Raw genomic sequence first — 24,625 nt, 5'->3', positions numbered from 1 at the left:
TAAATTGTAAATTGCCGCTCGTGTGTCGGATGGTGCTAGTGTACGGAGTGATTGCTGGTCGACGCGGACACAATGGGCCAACAGACCAGTCGTTCCCAGGTCCCCTGCGCGCTACAGCCAGTCGCAGGTCGGCTCGCTTGCCCCAGGTCTGGCTGTAGCGCCCAGGTCGAATGCTTGCCCCAGGTCTGGCTGCAGTTCCCAGGTCACCTGCGTGCCCCGGGACTGGCTGCAGTTCCAAGATCAGCTCGCGTCCCCGGGACTGGCTGCAGTTCACAGGTCGTGAAAACTAATTGAAAAAGAATTCGCCTGCGGGTCAGATGATTTTGGGTTACGGGCCGGTTCGTCTTTAAACACAGGAGAGGTGCGGGAAGACTGGAGGGTGGCAAATGTACCTCTGTTCAAGAAGGGCTGCAGGGAAAATGCTGGGAGCTATAGGCCAGTGAGCTTAACATCTGTAGTTGGAAAGTTACAAGAGAGTATTCTGAGGGATAGGATATACAGGCATTTGGATGGACAAATCTGATTGAGTTTTTTAAAGACGTGACCAAAAAGGTCGATGAGGGCAGAGCTGTAGATGTTGTATACATGGAAGATAGACACAAAAAGCTGGAGTAAATCACCAGGACAGGCAGCATCTTTGGAGAGTAGAAATGGGTGACGTTTCAGGTCAAGACCCTTCTTCAGACTGGTTAGGGATAAGTGAAACAAGAGATATAGACGGTGATGTGGAGAGATAAAGATCAATGAATGAAAGATATGCAAAAAAGTAATGATGATAAAGGAAACCGGCCATTGTTAGCTGTCTGTAAGGTAAAAATGAGAAACTATGTGTGACTTGGGTGGGGGAGGGATAGAGAGAGGGAATGCCGGGGCTACCTGAAGTGAGAGAAATCAATATTCACACCACTGGGCTGTAAGCTGCCCAAGCGAAATATGAGATCCTGTTCCTCCAATTTGCGTTTAGCCTCACTCTGACAATGGAGGAGACCGAGGACAGAAAGGTCTGTGTAGGAATGGGAAGGAGAATTACAGTGTCCAGCAACCGGGAGATCAGGTTAGTTCAGGTGGGCTGAGCGAAACAATCGCCCAGTATGTGTTTGGTCTCGCCGATGTACAAGAGTCCACATCTTGAACAATGGATACAGTAAATGAGGTTGGAGGAGGTGCAAGTGAACCTCTACCTAACCTGAAAGGACTGTCGGGGTCCCTGGACAGTCGAGACAGGGAGCAAGTACGGAACACCTCATCTTGAGCACATATGCAGCGTAGACAGAGGAATTGGGAGTAGGGGATAGAGTCTTTGCAGGAGGCAGGGTGGAAAGATGTTAGTCGAGTTAGTTGTGGGAGTCAGTGGGTTTGTAATAAACATCAGTCAATAGTCTATTTCCTGTGATGTAGACTGTGAGATCAAGAAAGGGGAGGGAGGTGTTGGGGATGGTCCAAGTAAATTTGAGTGCAGGATGAAAATTGGTGGTGAAGTTGATGAAGTCCATGAGTTCTGCATGGGTGGGTGCAGGAGGTAGCAACAATGCAGTTATCAATGTAGCGGAGATAGAGTTTGGGGATAGGGCCAGTGTATGCCTGGAACAGGGATTGTTCAACGTACCCTGCAAAGAGGCAGGCACAGCTGGGGCCCGTGCGGGTGCCCATAGCTACACCTTGGAGGAAGTGGGAGGAGTCAAAGGAGAAGTTGTATACATGAATTTCAGTTAGGCATTCAACAAGGTGAATAAAGAGGGACCCGGTGTGCGGGGTCTGCCGAGAGCACAAAGGGAGACTATTGCACCAAAGTAAATTCCTTGTATGTGTACATACTTGGCCAATAAACTTATTCATTCATTCATTCATTGGGGCCTAAATGGAATTGTTTGTAACCACACCTGGAGTATTGTGTGCAGTTTTGGTCCCCTAATTTGAGGAAGGACATTCTTGCTATTGAGAGAGTGCAGCATAGGTTTACAAGGTTAATTCCCGGAATGGCGGGACTGTAATATGCTGAGAGAATGGAGCGGTTGGGCTTGTACACTCTGGAGTTTAGAAGGATGAGAGCGGATCTTATTGAAACATATAAGATTGGTAAGGGTTTGGACACGATAGATGTTGGGGAGTCCAGAACCAGGGGCCACAGTTTAAGAATGAGGGGTAAGCCATTTAGAACGGAGATGAGGAAATATAATTTTTCACACAGAGAGTTGTGAGTCTGTGGAATTCTCTGCATCAGAGGGCGGTGGAGGCGGGTTCTCTGGATACTTTCAAGAGAGAGCTAGATAGGGCTCTTAAAAATAGCGGAATCAGGGGATATGGGGAGAAGGCAGGAACGGGGTACTGATTGGGGATGATCAGCCATGATCACGTTGAATGGCGGTGCTGGCTGGAAGGGCCGAATGGCCTACTCCTGCACCTATTGTCTATTGTCTATTTGTCGGCGTCCTATAAGTAGTGCCTCTTTCGATACCTTGGGTATGCAAAACAAAGAATCTCACTGCAACATGTCACATATGATATCATTCATTCATTCATACATCCATTCATTCATTCATTCATTCATTCATTCTCCACTGATGCTGAGTGGCTTGCTGAGTGTTTCCGGCATTACTGTCTTTTGTCCTGAATTCCCATTCACCATGGATTGGATATCTGTGTGGTGAAACAAGCCGAGTCTACTCACACACAGTATATCAGAGTGCAGACTCGGCCGCCGTTTTGCTAAACACTTGCGCTCGTCCCACCAAGGCCTGCTGGATCTCCCGTTTGCTAACTATTTTAACTCCCCTTCCCATTCCCACACTGACCTTTCTGTCGTGGGCCTCCTCCGTTGCCAGAGTGAGGCCACACACAAACTGGAGGAACAGCACCTCATATTCTCCTTGGGTAACTTACAACTCAACGCCGTGAATATTGAATACTCCAATTTTATGTAACTAACCAACAAACAACATCCCGCCCCCCTCCCCCCACTTTCCCCCAGCCCCCCCCCCCCCCCTTCCCTGTGCCCCACCTGGTTTCACACCCATTCCCAATTTCCCCTCCGCACCTTGGTGCCTCCACCTAGATTCCTTCCTCTGGCTTCACACACAATTCACACATTTCTTAATTTCTTATTTCCTTAAATCACATTTTTTGTCTTTTCATCTCTGGCCTTTGTCCCACCATCTGCCAATCACTTGTATCTACCTCGAAGGGCCGAATGGCCTACTCCTGCACCTATTTTCTATCACTTTCAAAGACACTATGGAGCAACCCAGCGGATCAAGCAGCAACTCTGGAGAACATGGATAGGTGATGTCTCTGTTCCGGAGTCTTCTACAGGTGCTGCCATACCCGCTGAGTTACTCCAGTCCTTTGTGTCCTTTTTTTCGTAAACCAGCATCTGCAGTTCCTTGTCTCTCCTCCTTTCACTCACCAGGCTTTGCCCTGCCCCTACTCTCTTCCAACTTCCTTCCCCGCCCACCCCACCACAATTAGTCATAGACTCATACAGTGTCATAGACAATAGGGTGCAGGAGTAGGCCCTTCGAGCCATTCAATATGATCATGTCTGATCATCCACAATCAGTACCCCGTTCCTGCCTTCCTGCTATATCCCCTGACTTCGCTATCTTTAAGAGCTCCATCTAACTCTCTTGAAAGCATCCAGAGAATTGGCCTCCACTGCCTTCTGAGGCAGAAAATTCACAACCCTCTGTGTAAAAAGGTTTTTCCTCAGCTCTGTTCTAACTGGCTTTTCCCTTATTCTTAAACTGTGGCCCCTGGTTCTGGACTCCCCCAACATCGGGAACATGTTTCCTGCCTCTAGCGTGTCCAAACCCTTAATAATCATATGTTTCAATAAGATCCCATCTCATCTTTCTAAATTCCAGAGTATACAAGCCCAGCCGCTCCATTCTATCAACATATCACATTCCCGCCATCTCGGGAATTAACCTCGTGAGCATCCTCAATAGCAAGAATGTCCTTCCTCAAATTTGGAGACCAAAACTGCACACAATACTCCAAGTGATGTCTCACTAGGGCCCTGTACAACTGCAGAAGGACCTCTTTGCTCCTATACTCACCTCCTCTTGTTATGAAGGCCAACATGCCATTAGCCTTCTTCAATGCCTGCTGTACCTGCATGCTTACTTTCAGTGACTGATGAACAAGGACCCCCAGATCTCATTCATTGGACTTCCCCTTTTCCCAACTTGACACCATTCAGATAATAATCTGCCTTGCATCTGCCCACCTAACCTCACCCAACCTGTCCAAGTCACCCTGCATCCTCATAGCATCCTCCTCACAGTTCACACTGCCACCCAGCTTTGTGTCATCTGAAAATTTGCTAATGTTACTTTTAATCCCTTCATCTAAATCATTAATGTATATTGTAAGTAGCTGCAGTCCCAGCACCGAGCCTTGCGGTACCCCACTACTCACTGCCTGCCATTCTGAAAGGGGCCCGTTAATCCCTACTCTTTGTTTCCTGTCTGCCAACCAATTTTCTATCCATGTCAGTACCTTACCCCCAATACCATGTGCCCTAATTTTGCCCACTAATCTCCTGTGCGGGACTTTATCAAATGCTTTCTGAAAGTCCAGATACACGACATCCACTGGCTCTCCCTTGTCCATTTTCCTAGTTACATCCTCAAAAAATTCCAGAAGATTAGTCAAGCATGATTTCCCCTTCGTAAATCCACGCTGACTCGGACTGATCTTGTTACTGCTATCCAAATGTGCCGCTATCTCATCTTTTATAATTAACTCCAGCATCTTCCCCACCACCGATGTCAGGCTAACTGGTCTATAATTCCTTGTTTTCTCTCTCCCGCCTTTCTTAAAAAGTGGGATAACAATAGCTACCCTCCAATCCACAGGAACTGATCCTGAATCTATAGAACATTGGAAAATGATCACCAATGCATCCACGATTTCTAGAGCCACTTCCTTGAGTACTCTGGGATGTAGACCATCAGGCCCTGGGGATTTATCAGCCTTCAGTCCCATCAGTCTACCCAACACCATTTCCTGCCTAATGTGAATTTCTTTCAGTTCCTCTGTCACCCCCCAGATCCTCTGGCCACTAGTACATCAGGAAGATTGTTTGTGTCATCCTTAGTGAAGACAGATCCAAAGTACCTGTTCAACTCGTCTGCCATTTCCTCATTCCCCATAATAAATTCACCTGTTTCAGTCTTCAAGGGTCCAACTTTGGTCTTAACTAATTTTTTCCGCTTCACATACTTAAAGAAGTTTTACTATCCTCCTTTATATTCTTGGCTAGCTTAGTTATCTTCTGTGGCACTTTAAACATTTCCCAATCCTCTGGCTTCCCGCTCATATTTGCTATGTTATACTTCACTTTTGTTTTTATACAGGTTTACAGGTTTCCTTTATTGTCATTCAGACCGAAGTCTGAACGAAATTTCGTGCCTGCAGTCATACATACATACAATACAATTAAAAAACAACAATAAACACATATTAACATCCACCACAGTGAGTCCACCTAGCACCTCCTCACTGTGATGGAGGCAAAAGTCTTAGGTCTGCAGTCTCTTCCCTCCTCTTCTCCCTCTGCGCTGAGGCGATACCCCACTGGGCGTTGTTAAAACAGTCCCGCGGCTCAATCACCGCGATCAATGACGCAGGCACTGGCTCACGGCCGAACCCCGGGCTCAGGTCACCGCCGCCAGAACGCCGTCCCAGCCACCGGACCACCGTTCCAGCCCCGAGCCGGATCGCCCTCACGTAAGTTAACGTCTCAGCCTCGCGCCAGACCGCCCCAGCATGGGCGCCGCTCCTCCCTCGGGCTAGGCGGCCCCGACATGGGCGCCGCTCCTCCCTCGGGCTGGGCCGCCCCAACATGGGCGCCGCTCCTCCCTCGGGCTGGGAGCGCCGTACCTCCCCGAGCTCGGCCACTCCGATGGGAGCACCGTTCCTCCCTCGTGCTGGCCGCCCTCACGGGGTCGTCACAGCCCCTCACGAAGCACCGTTCCAGCACCGAGCCGGACTGTCCTCACATCAGCGAGCTCAGGGCAAGTCCTGGCGGGCTCTGCCACCTGAGCCTCGAGGTCGCCAGCTCCGCCATTAGGCCTCAGCGCAGACCGAGGCAGAGAAGGGGAATACGACAAAAAAGCCGCATTCCCCCCGCAGGGAGAGACAGCAAGCCCTGTTTCAAACCCCCCCTCCCCCCCCAAAACACAAACTAAAAAAACAAAAACTAGACTAACCAAAACGAAAATAAACAACACAAAAAAGCAAAAACAAACGGGACTGCAGGTGAGCCGCTGCTGCCAGGGCAGCGCCGCCACTTCCGGACAGTCCTTGACTTCCCTTGTCATCCACGGTTGCCCCTTACTCCCCATAGAATTTTTCTTCCTCTTTGGAATGAACTGATCCTGCACCTTCTGAATTATTCTCAGAAATACCTGCCATTGTTATTCCACTGTCAACCCTGCTAGTGTATCTTTCCAATCAACTTTGGCCAACTCCTCATGGCTCCATAGTCCCCTTTGTTCAACTGCAATACTGACACCTCAGATTTACCCTTCTCCCTCTCAAATTGTACATTAAAACTTATTATATTATGGTTACTACCTCAAAATGCCTCCTTTACCTCGAGTTCCCTTATCAAATCCGGTTCATTACACAACACTGAATCCAGAATTGAATTCTCCTGGTTGGCTCCAATACAAGCTGCTCTAAGAATCCATCTCGGATGCACTCCACAAACTCCCTTTCTTGGGGTCCAGTACCAACCTGATTTTCCCAGTCTACTTGCATGTTGAAATCTCCCATAACAATGCCAATTTTAACTCTTGATTCAACTTGCACCCTATGTCCAGGCTACTGTTTGGGGGCCTGTAGATAACTCCCGTAAAAAGGGTCTTTTTACCCTTACAATTCCTCAGTTCCATCCATACTGACTCTACATCTCCTGATTCTGTGTCACCCCTCGCAAGGGACTGAATTTCATTCCTCACCAACAGAGCTACCCCACCCTCTCTGCCCACCTATCTGTCTTTTCGATAGGACAAACACCCTTGAATATTCAGTTCCCAGCCCTGGTCCTCTTGCAGCCATGTCTCTGTAATTCCCACAACATCATACTTGTCAATTTCTAACTGAGCCTCAAGCTCATCCACTTTATTTCTTATACTTCGCGCATTCATATACCTGTACAACACTTTGACCTCGGTATTCACCTCCCCTCTCACACCGCTCGCAATTGGCTTCCCTTCTCGAACTTTCCTTCCCATTCATTCAGGAGTCTTATGTAACTTTTCCTGTACTCACTTCACCCTTTCGCTCCATTTTATACTCCCAATTTGTCAAGACCCTCCCCCCCACTATATAGTTTAAACCCACACGTGTAGCACTAGCAAACCAGCCTGCCAGAACGTTGGTCCCCCTCAAGGTAAGGTGTAACCCGTCCCTTTGGTACAGGTCACCCATACCCCAGAAGAGATCCCAGTGGTCTATTAATCTAAATCCTTGCCCCCTGCACCAGCCACACATTCAGATCCCCTATCTCCCTGTTCCTGCACTCACTAGCACGAGGTACTAGAAGCAATCCAGAGATAACCACCCTAGAAGTCCTGCATTTCAGTCTTCTTCCTAACTCTCTAAACTCGCGCTGCAGAACCTCCTTCCTCTTCTTCCCGACATTGTTTGTGCCCACGTGCACAACTACTTCCGGCTGTTCACCTTCTCTCTCGAGGATGTTCTGAAGTCGGTTCATGATATCTTGAACCCTGGCACCAGGGAGGCAACAGACCATCCTCGAGTCTTCTCTGCCGCCATGGAATCTCCAGTCCGCACGTTGGACAATGGCGTCACCCACCGCTTTAGAGTGATACAGTGTGGAAACAGGCCCTTCGGCCCAACCAGCCCACACCGGCCAACAGTGTCCCAGCTACACGAGTCCCACCTGCCTGCGCTTGGTCCATATCCCTCCAAACCTGTCCAATCCATGTACCTGTCTAACTGTCTTTTAAACAATAAGCGACAGCTAGATTAGGAGACAAGAAAGGTCCCGACCTCAAACATCGCCTATCCATGTTCTCCAGAGATTCTGCCTGACCCGCCGAGTTACTCCACCACACCGTGGTTTTTTTTTGGTCGACCAGCATCTGCAGTTCCTGGTGTCTCCGTGTATCTGAGCCAATAGGTGGCAGTATCATCAAAGTCACAGCATGCGTGGAAGCAATGAAATGGCTCTCAGTTCACCAGCAACATCAAGTATCAAGAGTGTTTTATTGTCATATGTCCCAGATAGGACGATGAAATCCTTGCTTGCGGCAGCACAACAGAATATGTAAACATAGTGCATAACAGGAGAAAAAAAAGTTCAGTGTGTATATATACACATGCACACATACTCAACAAATAAACACATATATAGTGTAATAATAATAAGTCATGTGGCAGCCTTCCCATTATATAATGGTGCTCACTTGACTGTAATATAAGTGGACATTGAGCGGCCGGTGCACATACTAAAACAGCTGGTTAAAATTTGTCATCAATTGACAGCGCATTTGCCTGTCAGATATTAGGTTGTGGGAACGAATACTATTCCAGGGCATGTCATCCTGGGGTTGATTCTGTCAACGCAATACTGTCAACGTTGCTGCCTTTCAGGTGGAATATTGAACTGAGGCCTCCGACTATTTCGTCAGGAAACAGCATGGAAACAGACCCTTCAGCCGACTGAGTCCAGGCTGGCAAACAATCACTATTCCCCATTGCTCTATCTAATGCACATGAGTTTGAACCAATTTTATCGATGTATGTTATTATCTGATCTGTTTGGATAGCAATCAAAACAAGGCTTTTCACTGTAATGCGGTATGTGCGACAATAATAAGCCTAAACCCGTTCATACCAGTTCTCTGTGAAGGAAGGAAATGCAGATGCTGGTTTCAGATTCAGATTCAGATTTAGATTCAATTTTAATTGTCATTGTCAGTGTACAGTACAGAGACAACGAAATGCATTTAGCATCTCCCTGGAAGAGCGACATAGCAAATGATTTGAATAAATAATAATAAGTGTCCGGGGGGGGGTTGGTGATTGGCAGTCACCGAGGTACGTTGTTGAGTAGAGTGACAGCCGCCGGGAAGAAGCTGTTCCTCGACCTGCTGGTTCGGCAACGGAGAGACCTGTAGCGCCTCCCGGATGGTAGGAGGGTAAACAGTCGAAATGGTTTAAACTGAAGATAATGCTAGGGTAACTCAGCGGGACAGGCAGCTTCTGTGAGGAGAGGAAATGGGTGATGTTTTGGGTCTAGACCCTTCTTCAGACTGATGTCAAGGGAGTGGGAGGTACATAGAAAAGGAAGTGTTTAGATAAGGAAGTGTAAGGTGTGAAAGCAGGACAAAGGGGATGGAGTTCAAGGAAAATGTAGAATTGATCGTTGTTTGTTGGGAGAAGGTAACAACAAAGCAAATGTAGTCGGAGACAGTAAGACTGATCGGAGAACTGGGAAGGGGGAGGGGCTGGAGAGAGAGGGAAAGCAAGGGTTACTTGAAGTTACTAGTTCTATGCTTACCCACTCTCTCTACTCCCTGCACACTAGGGGTAATGTACAGAGGCCAATTAACCTAAAAACCCGCACGTATATGGGAAGTGGGAGGAACATGCAGCACCCGGAGGAAAACCACGCGGTCACTGGGAGAATGTGCAAACTCTGTGCAGACAGCACCCAATGACAGGATCAAACCCCCGGCAGTGGCTCTACTAGCTCTCTTGTGTCAACGTGTGGGTTTTGACTGCTCCAGCAAATATCTGGGTGGTCAAGAATGCCTTTGGTACTTTTGCCATCATTTGTCAGGGTATTGAGTCAGGGCTGCCAACTCTCACGCATTGAGCGTGAGACTCACGCATTTCACGAAATTCTCACGCTCTCACGCTGATCACAAATTTCTCACGCTCAATTCTCTTTTTTTTTAAATAAAGTCACGGACACTTCAATTCGCCCAAGGCTTCCAGATCTGCTCCACACTCACCAATGAGAATAGTTTTCTGTCGGCGGGCAATTTGATTGTCTTAGACTCTTAAGCACACTATTTAAAATGGCAAACTGCAGTACATTTGACATTCATGGAACCAAAATCTGCAGGTACTGGAAATTCAAAATAAAGCAAAAATTTTTTTTAGAGCTGAATAAAAACCACGAGGGGAATATATAAGGTAAATGCATAGTCAAATTACCGGCCAACAGGATGATTTTGGGGGAAAAAAGTAGTTTAGTTTCTCCCGTGCAGATGGCGTGATAGGTGTGACACCGCGGTGGTCCCAGCACCGACCCCTGACGCACTGCTCACACCTCCCACCCTCACCTCCGGCGGCTCTGTGTCCATCAGCAGCTCTGTCCACACCCCATGGAGCTTTAACCCCGGCCTGGAGCCAGGAGCAGACCGGGTGAGTGTGGGCGTTGGTGCTGCCTCCGGAGCCGTGGGGATGAATCTCGGGCTAAGACTCCGCTCCGATGCCCGACTCCTGGGTCACTGACCCTCCCCTGGACACCAGCTGGACCTGGGCCGGCCCACATTCCCTGGGGGGGGGGGGGGGGGGGTGGGGGGTGAGGGGGTAGTGGGGGGGGGGGGGGAGGTAAATGCTCCCTGAACATCGCCAAGTCTCTGAAATTCCGCTCACTCTGGGTGTTGTCGCTGCTTCAATGACACACACTCTCACACACAACCTAACATACATTGGCACACACAAGGTTTAAAGAAATATGTGCCAAATGTTTTCTCCGGATATTCCGGTTTCTCTCACATCTGAAAGGAGTGCAGGTTTGTAGGTTAATTGGTTTCTGTAAATTGTCCCTGGCATGTAGGATACAACTGGTGTATGGTATATTGCTGGTTGGTGTGGACTTGGTGGGCCGAAGGACCTGTTTCCATATATATGTTTTACATATATATCTTAATTTCATTGAACCATATACTTGGTTGAATATGTGGCATTATTTTTGTCTTGTTCTTATAGTTCATTGATTCAGAACAGTGATGGTAGTCCAACTCCTCTTGCCTTGTTTCTATATTTTTGTTTCTCTCTATATACATGCATAACAGCATGAATTATAATCTGATTTCCATAGATGAATATACTATGGTCATTCATGTGCTGCACCTGTTGACCAGAGCATGGCTCTACTATGGAATGTAATTAGGTATGTAATTTAGCCTAACCTTGTTCATACCTAATCCAATTTAAAGCATAAATGTTGCATTCAAGTGTAAGTTAAAAGACTCGCTAAGGTATGCACCAGATTGCACAATTTCAAGCTGAAAAAAGCAAAAGCTCCCTCCCCTCCTCGGTCAGTACGTTCCCTCGGGCTTGGTCGCTGCGCTCCCTCGCAATTTCTCACTCTCAACTCTCACCCAATGTTGGCAGCCCTGATTGAGTATAGAAGTTGGGATGCTATGTTACAGTTGTACAAGACGTTGGTGAGGTGACATTTGGAGTATTGCGTTCAATTTTGGTTGTTGTTAAGCTGGAAAGAATGCAGTGAAGATTCACTAAGAAGTTACAATGACTTGGGGGTTTCACCTATAGGGAGAGGTTGAGCAGGCCAAGACTCTATTCCTTGGTGTGTTGGAGGCTCAGTGGTAATCTTATAGGAGAATATAAAATCACAAAGGGAATAAATAGGGTGAATGCAAAGTCTTTTACTGAGAGTGGGAGAATCAAGAACCAGATGACATCGTTTGAGAGGAAAAGGATTTAATAGGAACCTGAGAAGCAATTTTTTCACACAGCGGGTGATGGATATATGACAGTTGAGGCAGCTACTATAAAAACATAAAAACAAATTGAAAAGGTAGATGGATAGGAAAGGTTGAGAGTGACATGGCAGGTAGGTGGGACTAGCTTAGATGGGGCATCTTGGTTAGCATGGGTAAGTTGAGCCGAAGGGCTTGTTTCTGTGCCATATAACTCTATGACTATACACAAATACAATCAAGCCAAACTCAAAGACAATAGGTAGACTAAATAGAAAGATACTGAGTGTAGAATATAGTTCTCAGCATTATAGCATACCTGTTCCAGAGACAGATTCCAAAGTCCACAATAGGGTTGATGTTGACAAAGTTCCATCACCCCATGTCCAGGACATCACTGCAGCTGATCCACAGGGCTGTTCTGATATTTACCCATCTCCAGATACTTCATCGATGATGTCTAGGAAGGAACTGCAGATGCTGGTTTAAACCAAAGATACACACAAAGAGCTGGAGTAACTCAGTGGATCAGGCAGCATCTCTGTAAAAATGGAATATGTGACGTTTCAGGTCGAGACTTCATACTGAGTGTCAGGGGAAAGGGAAACGGGTTAAGGATTAATGGTCAATGATCGAGAATCAATAATCAAGGATCAAGAATCAATGATCAAAGTTTAATGAATTAAGGATCAATCATTGCGGATCAATGATATTCTTCTGTGTAGGAAGGAACTGCAGATGCTGATTTACACCGAAGATAGACACAAAATGCTGGAGTAACTCATCGGGTCAGGTAGCATCTCTGGAGAGAAGGAATGAGTGATGTTTCGGGTCAAGACCCTTCTTCAAACTGAGAGTCAGAGGAGAGGGAGACAACTGAGATAAGGAAGGGTAAGGTGTGAAAACAAGAACTCAAAGGGGACACAGTTCAAGGAAAATGTAGAATAGATCATTGTTGGCCAGGGGAAGGTGACAACGAAGCAGACAGAGTCCAATGTCCACAATGGTGTTGGTGTTGATGGTGGTCCATCACCCATCCTTTTCCCACTTGACACTCAAAAGCAAAGATCCTATAGCAAGCAAGATAGAACTACTCGACGAAAAAGACGTAGTACGGCCATGGGCAGATTCATGGGTAATTTCCGGCCCCATTTCCGTAACCGGCTTCCGTCTCTGCACCAAAGATCCCGTAGCGGAGCAAAGATAACTAGTGCGGAGACGGAAGCCGGTTACGGAAACATCCTTGTAAAAATAAAAGTGCTTTGGTAAAAATCTTCTCCTCATTTTCTGAATTATAATTTATTAACACAAACTGTTCCCCCGCAACGTTGATTACACTGCGAGTCGGGTTACTGAAATGGATGTAAAAAAGGCCCATGTTCCACTCCGCTGCGTTGCGTACTACACGTCAGCCTATTGCATTTAGCAGGAGTGGCCTGACCTCCCGGTGGCTCTGCACTTCAACTCCCCCTCCCATTCCGTATCCGACCTCTCTGCCCTGGGTCTCCTCCATGGCCAGAGTGAGCAACACCGGAAATTGGAGGAACAGCACCTCATATTCCGCTTGGGGAGTCTGCATCCTGCAGGCATGAACATTGAATTCTCCCAATTTTATTATCCCTTGCTGTCTCCTCCCCTTCCTATCTCTCCCTCAGCCCTCGGGCTCTCCCCACCCCACCCCTACATCAGTCTGAAGAAGGGTTTTGGCCCGAAACGTCGCCTATTTCCTTTGCTCCATAGATGCTGCCAGTGCTGCACCCGCTGAGTTTCTCCAACATTTTTGACTACCTGTGGTCTATCTTGTTTAAGAGGGAACTGCAGATGCTGGAGAATCGAAGGTTACACAGAAAAGCTGGAGAAACTCAGCGGGTGCAGCAGCATCTATGGAGCGAAGGAAATAGGCAACGTTTCGGGCCGAAACGTCTGAAGAAGGGTTTCGGCCCGAAAAGTTGCCTATTTCCTTCGCTCCATAGATGCTGCCAGTGCTGCACCCGATGAGTTTCTCCAGCATTTTTGTCTACCTGTGGTCTATCTTGCTCCGCTATAGGATCTTTGCTCAAAAGAACTACATATCCCAAAGGCCACCTGGCCCCGCGCACGCGCAGTAGATGGTGTGGGCGGGGTGGTGGTGTGGGAGGGGCGGGGTCTGTTGGACGTGACGTCACGGCCATGCCCATGGCAGCAGGCGGCGGGAGCGGCGGTTGGAGGGTGAGCGCGAGCCCGAGCTCGAGCCCGGGTCAAGGAGTTCACTGACCCCGACCCCCAGCACCACCAGGTCTCCAGGGCAACCGACCGGCGGCGGCGGCGACGACGGGATGAGACGGCGGCTTCACAGTGGCAGCGGCGGTGGCGGCAGCGGCGGGGGGAAGGCGCCGCGGACCCTCAGCCACAAGGATCTGAAGGAAATGAAGGACAAGGTGGAGCAGGAGGAGGAGAGGGAGAACCGCGACTCCGCCGGCTTCAGGTAACCCACCCCCACCCACCTGACCAGTGAGGGGCCGCCGGCTGTGAGTGTGAGCCCGCTCCTCCCTGGCCGCGTCCGCGCCCCCCGTCACGGTGTAACCCCCCCTCCCTGCCGGGGTTAGTGCTCCCCATTCCCCTGGAAGGAACCCCGTTAACTCTCCAGCGGGGAAACCTGCCCCCGTCCTGGGGAACCCTTTCCCTCTTTACCGGGGAAACCCCTGGGGGAATCCATCCCCTCCCCCCAGTTCCCAGGGAAACCCCTCCCCTCCCCTCCCCCCCCAGGCCCCTTCCCCCGTAATTCCCCCCCCCCCCCCCCCCCCCCCAATCCCCCCCCCCCCCCCCCCCCCCCCCCCCCCCCTGGGGGGAACCCCCCCCCCCCCCCCCCCCCCCAAGTCCCATGGGGAAACTCTCCCATCACTCACACCTGGTGAAAATGCCCACTCCTACCCTGGCATAAACACTCCCTCCCCCTCACGCAATCCCCCCCCCCTTCCCCTGCCCCCCCCCCCCCCCCCCCCCCCCTGGCTCTACAATTTGGGGTAATCCCACATCTAACTGTGTAAACCCTCATCCCCCCCCCCCCCCCCCCCATAACCCAGGGTAATCCCGCAACTCAGACTCTTTCCACGCCCTGATACCCTTTGATGTTAACACCTCCCCACCCTACTCCTGGGTTTAGTGCTCTCCCCTCCTCTGGAAGGAACTGCTCCCCCGTTCTTCGCCCCCCCCCCCCCCCCTTAAACCCGGGGTAATCTTGCCAGTAACTCTCCCTTTCACCACCTGCTCCCTTCTGGTGTAACACTCCCCTTCCTCCCATAACCTGAGTTAATCCTACTGCTCTCCCCAACAATACCTGGATTCTTAACATAGACACAAAGTGCTGGAGTAACTCCGCAAGTCATGCAACGTCTTTGTGGAAAAAGGATGTGTGCCGTTTCGGGTTGGGACCCTTCTTCAGACTGAAGTGAAGAGTTGAGACGTTTTTTCGGGAGGACAAACCAGGGCAGTGCTTACACAGTTAAGTTGTAGGGCCCTGTTGAAGGTCTCGAAGCAGTTGGACAGTGTTATGGAGAAGCATTTGGCACGCTTGCCTTCATCAGGGCACTGAGTACAGTCATTGGAACATCATGTTACAGCATTACAACACATTGGTAAAGCCACATTTGGAGTACAGAGTACAGTTCTGGCCAACGTCCTATAGGGAGGATATCATTAAACTGGAAAGGGGCCAAAAAAAGGTTTGAGGATGTTACTGGTCTGGAGAGGGTTTGAGTTATAAAAAGGGTCTGGTTAGGCTGAGAATTTTATCCATAGAACGTAAGAGGTTGAGGGATGAGTTGATTGAGGTTTGTAGAATAATTAGGGGGCATATATACAGTGAATAGCAACAATCTTTTCCTCGGGGTTGGGGGAAATCTAAAACTGGAGGGCCTAGATTTATGTAAAGAAGGGAAAGATTTAAAAGGGATCTATTTTTCACACAGAGGGTGGTGTGTAGGTGGAAGGATCTGCCTAAGGAAGTAATAAAGATGGGTGCAATCACAACTTTTAAAAGACACTTAAATAGGTACAGGTGCACAACCTTTTATCCGAAAGCCTTGGGACCAGACACTTTTCGTAATTTGGAATTTTTTGGCTTTCGGAATGGAAGATTTATAGCATAGATTTTAACGGCTGGCTCGGTGGTAGAGTGCTCGGCTCATATCCGCAAGGTCGCGAATTTGCACCTCGATCCCGGCAGTTACTCGATCGCGAGTTTGAGTTTTCAATGTAGTTTTTTTTCGTTTTTTCTTGCAGAATAGGAGAGAATAGGGGGGGTTAGGCTGGGATCATTCTCTGCGAGATGATCTTAGTGCGGGAGACAAGTGTAGGAGAGGTGTACTGACTGTGTGGGCAGAACTTTGGAAGTGATTGTCCACCATTCTCAAAAGCCGCTGTGTCTCCCTGTCCCTGGGATAGCAGGGGGCGATCAAACAGCACAATACCCCCCTCCCCCTCCATCTCCAGAGGAATCCGCTCCCTGATGAGCCGCTACGGCGACAAGTGGCAGTTCACCCACAGCCCGAGCTGTGCCACCCCAAGAACAAGACGTACATTGCACACCATCAGCTTCTGCCCCTACGGGGAGCGTGTTCCTCTGGAGTTGGAGCGGGGCTGGGCTGGAGTTGCTGATCTGGGATCTCCGTGCTTGCAGTGGGCCTGGGGGTCGGTGTCCCGATGAGGGGGCACAGCTCGGGCTGTGGGAGAACTGCCACTTGTCGCCGTAGCGGCCCATCGGGGAGCGGCTTTTGGTGGTCCTGACGTCTCCGGGAGGGGGCGGTACAGTTCCCAGTCTCAGCTCCTGTCCAGGGGGGTGGCTGGAGACGTCAGGACCAACAGGAACCCGCTCCCCGATGGGCCGCTACAGCGACAAGTGGCAGTTCGCCCACAGCCCGAGCTGCGCCCCCTCATCCGCAACCCGGGTTCCTCTGGAGTTGGAAAGGGGCTGGGCTAGAGTTGCTGCTGGCTGTGAGTCTCTGGGATCTCCGTGCTTGCAGTCGGTGTCCCGTTGGTCCTGACGTCTCTGGCCACCCCCCTGGACAGGATCCGAGACTGGGAACTGTGCCGCCCTTGCCCCCTCCCTCTGCAACTGCAAACAACCCCACTCTCCTGCTCACCTACAAGGGCGGTACAGTTCCCAGTCTCAACTCCTGTACAGGGGGGTGGCCGGAGACGTCACAGCCCGAGCTGCGCCCCCTCATCCGCAACCCCAAGAACAAGACGTACCTTGCACACCATCAGCTTCTGTCCATACTCCCCGTGTTCCTCTGGAGTTGGAACGGGGTTGTGCTGCTGCTGGCTGTGGGTCTCTGGGATCTCCGTGCTTGCAGTGGGCCCGGGGGTCGGTGTCCCGTTGGTCCTGACGTCTCCGGTGACTGGCACTGACCTGCTGGCATCACCGACGTGAAGACAGTGCAAAGCCCCCGCGCCGGTGCAATGGGCGGGGAGCTGGGGAGGGAAGGGGTCACACACATGGCCGGGAAGCAGAGATGTGTAGGTGGGGTGAAACTGAAGGGAGCGACAATCTGCTGCTGCCTGCCCGCTGAGTTAAAAAGTTCCCACGCAAGATTCACGATACACAGTGTATCGTGAGTCTACCGTGGGAACTTTTTAACTCAGCGGGCAGACAGCAGCAGATTGTCAATTATTAACCCTCCTGCGCAATATACCCTCTTTTATGAATGGGGATTTAGTTCCCCTTTCTTCGAGGACCGACCGGAGGTTCCACTGTCACCTCTGCGGGCCGCCCTCGGTGAACGTCTTCAAGGACCTTCCTTCAAGGACCGAAAAATGTCGCTATTTGGAGCTTTTTGTTATTTGGAATTTCGGATAAAGGGTTGTGCACCTGTATGTGGATAAGAAAGGTGTGGAAGCCTATGGATCAGTGCAGTTAAGGGACTTGATCTGCATGGAAGAGTTGTTTCGAAGGACCTGTTTCCACAATATGTCTGGGCTATTGGGTTTTGTGTGTATCTTGTTGAGTTGTGTGTAAGAAGGAACTGCAGATGATGGTTTACACTGAAGATAGACACAAAATGCAGGTGTAACTCAACGGGACAGGCAACATTTCAGTAGAAAAGGAGTGGGTGACGTTTTGCGGTCAGAACCCTTCATCAGACTGGATGGGGTGGGGGGTGGAAATGAACTAGATGCGAGAAATAAACTGGAGGCAAGACAAATCCGATACTGCAACAGGTGACCGACCACAGGAAGGGTGGAACCCATAATGCCACGTTGTTGGCTGGGAAAGGTGTGATAACAAGAGGGAGACAAGGATGCGACCAGTAGAACTAGTAGGGTGACTAAGGTGGGGAGGAGAGAGTAGTTACTTGACATTAGAGAAATCAACGTTCATACCGCTGGGTTGTAAGTTACCCACGCGTATTATGAGATGCTGTTCCTTCAATTTGTGCGAGATTAGTTTTGCGATGCGCACCTTAGGAACACAAGCTCTTGGTGAGGGTGTGGAAGAGATATATTGTGTGCTTTGTGAAGAAATGGGGATTGTTCCCACGAGCACTTTAATTCGTGAATCGTTTTAGCAAAGCACATGAAGTTTAATGGGAAGATGAGGACAAAGATGACAAATTTAAGATTAACAATTTTTAAAAAATTTAAAAAAAATTAGAATAGGCAGAAGCAAATCCTTTCCCCACAGGATGGTGTTCTGATTTGGAATGCTCTGTCTGAAAGGCAGATTGAAAACAAAGGAATGTTTTTCCATGGCTGTGAGAATGAAATCAACTCGGTAACCAAGAGACTGTTACAATGGGCCAAATGGCAGTCAGGTATTCGATAACCAAGTTTCAAATGTTGTTGCTTGGATAATTGGTCTTAGTTACGACATACAACATTGTTTGGTTCAGGTAAAGCAACTTTTGTCACAGGCCATAAATCAAGAGGAGGCAGAAAACGCCTCCAGTTGGGAATTGTAAAACAGTGGCATGGTGGTAGAGCTGCTGCCTTAGAGCGCCAGAGATCCGGGTTCGATCCTGACCTCGGGTGCTGTTTTACGTTCTCCCTGTGACCCCTTGCATTTTCTCTGGGTGCTCCGGTTTCCTCCTGCACCGCAAAGACGTGCAGGTTTGTAGGTTAATTGGCTTCTGTAAATTGTCCCTAGTGTGTCGGATAGAACTAGTGTACAGGTGTTTGTTGATCGGCCTGGACTTGGCAGGCCGCAATGCCCGTTTCCACACTGTATCTCAAAACTAAACGAAAACATTTCAAGTGTTGGGAATACAAGCTATTCATATTGCTTAGCATAGTGATTGCATGTGCCTGTATACTATCACAGAAAACTGATCTATCTGTTTGTATACTGTACCACAGTTGTAAAGCGGAGAGTGGAAGAGAAAAGCAAAATGTAACCATGCCAGACTCAAATGGAAATGAGGTGAGAGAAGAAACTTAGCAACTGTGTGGAGGAAGTAACGAGAGAGAAGAATATTAATGCATGCTGCCATGCAGCAGTAATTGGAGAGACAGAGAGAGAGAATGAATGTGAATGGGAGGTCTAGGTTGATGTTCAAGTGACACAAGATGTAGGGAATAGAAGGTAAGTGACATTCTTCACTGCTACTAATGATGTTACATGAGAGTAAAGGATGGGGGGGAAACCCGAGTTGACGTAACAAAGTACAGCACAGGAGCAGGTTCTTCAGCCCACAATGTTTGTGCTGAACAGGATGTCAGTGCCCCCGTTCCCTATCGGAAGCATTTGGCAAGTTTGGGTTCATCAGCCAGGGCATTGAGTTCAGGAGTTGGGACGTCATGTGGCAAATCTACAAGTCATTGGTCAGATCACACTTGGAGCATTGTGTGCAGTTCTGGTCGCCTAGTTTAATTTAGAGATACAGCGCGGAAACAGCCCCTTCGGCCTAGCAAGTCCACGCCGACCAGCGATCCCCACGCACTAACACACACTAGGGACTATGCGCTATGAGGCAGCAGCTCTACCAGTCGCATATCTACCAACAAAAATGCAGATTGACTAATGGACAGCGGATTGATTAAATTCAACTGCGCTCCGTCTTCGTGGTAATGGTTCGTGGTTATATCTTGGATTTAGTAACCCAGAATTAGTGTTTCATCGTCCATAATTAGAGCATCTGAAATGATTTTTAAACACCTTGCGATCGTAGCTGATTTAGGCAGCTACATAATACCCCATTGTTGAATTGTGGTTAACCTTTACTGCAGTAATAATAGCCCAGCCAGTGCCACCCACATTGGAAAGAGAGCCTTGATGCCCACATGGAGCTTTTGACAGGCAACAGCTAGCGTAGGACCTGATGATTCAAATTGTTTCCAGAACTGTGACGTGGTGGTAGAGTTGCTGCCTTGCATCGCCAGAGACCCGGGTTCGATCCTGACTATGAGTACTGTCTGAACGGAGTTTGTATATTCTTCCCATGGATGCATGGGTTTTCTCCGGGATCTCCGGTTTCCTCGCACACTATAAAGATGTACAGGTTCGTAGGTTAATTAGCTTGGTATAAATGTAAATTGTCCCTAGTGTGTGTCGGATAGTGTTAATGTGTGTGTGTGGACTTGGTGGGCCGAAGGGCCTGTTACTGCATTGCATCTATAAACTAAACCTCTAAATACATTTTCCAATCCTGTAGATAAAGTTCTCACTGAGGTACAATAAAATCCAGGTGCTGGAAAATCTTGAGAAAAATAAAGTGCTGGAGGAACTCACCGGTTCAGGTGGAGGGTTTTTTGGGGCGGAATAAATATTGGGATTCACAATGAAATACTAGTGTTGCTAACCCTCTTCCCAATTTGTGAAAGGGTACATTAACAAAATGCAAATTAGGCTATTTAATTGAAAAGCATTGAACCCATGTTCCTGGCTGATTTGGGGAGGGTTGGGTGGACAGACACTTGGGAAAGCAGCTTCAACAGAAAGGCTAACCAGATGAAATTAAACCAGCCCACTGCAGGTATGTTGGGAGCACAGTGTGGGAATTTCATGGGTCTTACAAACCAGACAGAGCAAAACTCTGCCACTGTTCTCTCCTCACTTATTTGATCTCTTGAAGGAATTCTGAATAAGCCGTATAAGGTACATGTAGGGTTTGTAGTGAAATGGGCCAAACATGGGCAAATGGGACTAGCTTCAATGTGGCACCTTAGCAGGCATGGATGAGTTAGGCTGAAGGGTCTGTTTCGGTGCTGTATGGCTCTATAACTATGTCTTCAAATTGCATGAATACGGATAAAGCAGTCCTTTTTCCTGCAGTTGCCAAGCAAAACAAGAATCCAACGGACTTTGGGGCCAAAATTATGTTGCATTGTACCTGAAGGGAGGAGTTGGGACAGTAGAAATAGATAGGGAAGATAGACACAGAATGCAGGAGTAACTCAGTGGGTCAGGCAGCATCTCTGGAGAAAAGGCATGGGTGATGTTTTGGGTCTGGACTCATTCTTCAGTCTCTTCAAACATCTTCAGTCTGAAGAGGGGTCCAGACCCTAAACATTATCCATCCTTTTTCTCCAAAGATGCTGTCTGACCCACTAAGTTGCTCCAACACTTTTTGTCTATATTTGCTATAAACCAGCATCTGGAGTTATTTTTTCTGCAGACAGAAATGGAGGTTTGAAAAGAGGAAGTTTCACGTTGTATGCAAGGTCACAGCCAAGAAAAATGTTCTGCATGCTTGCATTCCCATTCTTCATCCTCGGATTCCTTTACTGCAGAGTAAGTAGCTAAAGGTCACGACATAGCCTAACCCTAGCCGATCAACATCTGGATCCAATTTAGTAAGTGTAGGCATTTCGCTGTGTGGGCCCCTCTGTGCACACACACTACTGTGCTTTTCACTAAAAGTCTCTGCACATTGACTTCATGTGGTTGAAGAATGCCCTGCCACACCAGGGAAGTTCCTGCACAAATATTTATTTGTATTGATCAAGCAGTCAAATTAAGCATTTATACCAAACAGCTTAAATTATAATGAAATCTGCAGGGAAAATAATGGTCTCCTGTCCCAGGGAAGGATATATTTGTGGAGGGAATGCAGACAAGGTTCGCCATATTGATTCCAGGGAGAATGGATTTTCTTACCTTTAAAAAAAAAATGTTTTAACCCTTTTGCAGTCTCTTTACCTCCTCACAATTGGCCAACCTACCAGCCTTTGTGTCATCAGTGAAGTTGGCTGCTGTATAGATATTCCTTTCATCTAATTCATTCATATAGATTGAAAATATTTGCACCCCCAACACACATTCATGTGGTACCTCACTAATTGCTGATTAGAAATCTGGCAAGGCCCAAATATTCTCAAAATAAATTCTTCTGCAGTATATTAAGCTTTCAGAATCGACTACACTAGAGGGCTGTGGAGGCTGAGTCACGAGTCTGGTCAAGGTGTTGACAAGGTATATCCATTGGTAGATTTCTGCATATTAAACAAATTTGTGGATATAGGTCAAAGAACTACCATGATTTAATTGAACAGCATTGCAGGTGTATGGGGCCATATGGCCTTGTCTGCCTCGGCAAGGCCACCAGCATATTCAAGGACGATTCACCCCAGTCGCTTTCACCTCCTCTCCCATCAGGAAAGACGTACAGAAGTTTCCAAATGCACACCTCCAGGTTCAGGGGCAGTTTTTTCCCTGCTGTTAACAGGCAACTTAACCATCCTCACACCAAATAGAGAGTCATCCTGACCCCCCATCTACCTCATTGGAGACCTTCGAACTACCTTTAATCGGTTTTTACTACATTTAGACCCTTTATCCTGCATCAGTAAACTGTGGACGGTTTTCGAGAGGACTAAAATATTGTTGTTGTATTCAAATTTATTGTCATTGTCTCAATTAGAGACAACAAAATGAATTTCCCTTTACAGTCAGTAGCATAAAAATAAATAAATAATAAATATTAAAACATATTAAAAAAATAAAATAGAATTTTTAAAAAAAGCACAAACACAGAAAGTCCACGACACAACACAACACAGTGGCACCAAGGTGAGGAAGGCACCATTGTCCAGCCAGCCTCCCCTCCGATCTTCCCAGATGTTCATCCGTGGTCGGGGCCTTCCGAGCACCCGCAGTCGCGGCCCCGGTTGGCCCAACGTTCAGGCCCTCACGCCGGGCTAGTGGAACGCCGACGCCGATCCCCGACGGTGAACATCCTCCTCCTCAGCGGCCTGGACCAGCCCGCCTCCCGACCAGCCGGAGTCCGCAGCTCCCGAGTCCGCAGGTCGAGCCGGGCGGAGTCGCAGGACCCCGCGTTGTTAATCAGCGCCGCCCGCGTTGGAAGCTCCGCAAATCGCAGCTCCGTGATGTCGGTGCAGCAGGTCCAGCACTCCGGGCTCCAGACGGCGACCCCCGGTAAGGCATCGCCAGTCCCGCGATGTTTCAGCGCTGTCCCGCCACTGCTGGAGCTCTGGTCGATCCCGGCAGGAAAGGCCGCTGGGGGGAGGGGGTGCGAGGACGAGGACGCAACTCGAATAATAGTCACGTCCTCACCAGGAAGCGGCTGAAGGACGGTATCCCCTGCACCGTGCCCACTTCCCCCACATAAAAACATTAAAAAAATCATAAACAACACACATCAACGTAACTAAAAAAACAAAAAAACAAAAAGATACCCGGCTGAAGGTGGAGGCTGCTGGCACCAGCGCCACCGGAAGTACAATACAAAATATAAAAGCAAGGGTATAATATTGGGATTTTCTAAGGCACTGGTCAGACCACACTTAGAATATTGTGAGCACTTTTAGGCCCCATATCTGACGAAGGATGTGGTGGCGTTGGAGCGGGTTCAGAGGAGATTTACGAGAATGATCCTGGGGGTGATTGGGTTAATGTAAGAGGAGCATTTGATGTCTCTGGGTCTGAACTTGCTGAAGGATGAGAGGAGGGGGGGGGGGAATCTTATTATTGATGTCAAGTCATTAGGAATTTTTAAAGCAGAGATTTTGATTGGTAAGGGAACAAAAGGTTATAGGGAGAAGGCAGGAGAATGGAGTTGAGAAGAAAAAATAGATCAACCATGATCAAATGACAGAGCAGACACGATGGGCCGAATGGCCTAATTCTCCTCCTTCGTATAGACAATAGGTGCGGTAGTAGGCCATTCGGCCCTTCGAGCCAGCAATTTCCAGCGAGCAGTTCTAGGAAGCAACTGCAGATGCAGGTTTAAACTGAAGATAGGCACAAAAAGCTGGAGTAATTCAGTGGGACAGGCAGCATCTCTGGAGAGAAGGAACGAGGGACGTATCGGGTCGAGACCCGTGTTCAGGCTGGTTAGGGATGAGGGAAATGAGAGATATAGATGATGACATGGAGAGATAAAGAACAATGAATAAAAGATATGCAAAAAAGTAACATTGATAATGGAAACAGGCCATTGTTAGCTGTTTGTAGGGTGTAAACGAGAAGCTAGTGCGACCTAGGTGGGGGAGGGGTGGAGAGAGAGGGAATGCCGGAGCTACCTGAAGTGAGAGAAATAAATATTCATATCACTGGGCTGTAAGCTGCCCAAGCAAAATATGAGATGCTGTTCCTCCAATTTGTGATTAGCCTCACTCTGACAATGGAGGAGACCTAGGACAGAAAGGTCTGTGTAGGAATGGGAAGGAGAATTAAAGTGTCCAGCAACCGGGAGATCAGGTTGGTTCAGGTGGGCTGAGCGAAGGTGTTCCTGTGAAACGATCGCCCAGTCTACATTTGTTCTGGTTGATTGGTTGTTAGAAGGAACTGTTCTTGAATTTGGTGGTGCTTGCTTCTGAGCTTTTGTATCTCCTGCTCGACCGGAGAGGGGAAAATGAGAATGGCCATGATGTGAGTGATCCTTGATTATGTTGGCTGCTTCCCACATACCCACCACTCTCTGTGTGGAAGAAGTTTCCCCTTTCATCTTAAACCTATGCCTTTCATTTCTTGATTA

At 48.4% G+C, this 24,625-nt stretch overlaps 1 protein-coding gene across 2 annotated transcripts in view; it reads left to right on the top strand.

Moving 5' to 3' along the window:
• The first annotated feature begins 13,882 nt into the window (after nt 1-13,882).
• Nucleotides 13,883-24,625, top strand: part of dgat1a (diacylglycerol O-acyltransferase 1a) — a 98,369-nt gene continuing 87,626 nt past the window's right edge. The window contains exons 1-2 of one of the 2 annotated variants that reach the window (XM_055665486.1): nt 14,042-14,178; nt 19,047-19,110. In XM_055665486.1, the coding sequence (XP_055521461.1) occupies nt 19,100-19,110 (11 nt within the window). In that variant the 5' untranslated portion in view covers nt 14,042-14,178; nt 19,047-19,099. Of the gene's footprint in view, nt 14,179-19,046; nt 19,111-24,625 lie in introns of both variants that reach the window. The other variant, XM_055665482.1, reaches the window with a different exon arrangement.

Source organism: Leucoraja erinacea, chromosome 2 (assembly GCF_028641065.1).
Source record: "Leucoraja erinacea ecotype New England chromosome 2, Leri_hhj_1, whole genome shotgun sequence".
Classification (NCBI taxonomy): domain Eukaryota; kingdom Metazoa; phylum Chordata; class Chondrichthyes; order Rajiformes; family Rajidae; genus Leucoraja; species Leucoraja erinaceus.
The sequence above is the reverse complement of the archived record's forward strand: the minus strand, read 5'-3'. Positions and strand labels throughout refer to the sequence as shown.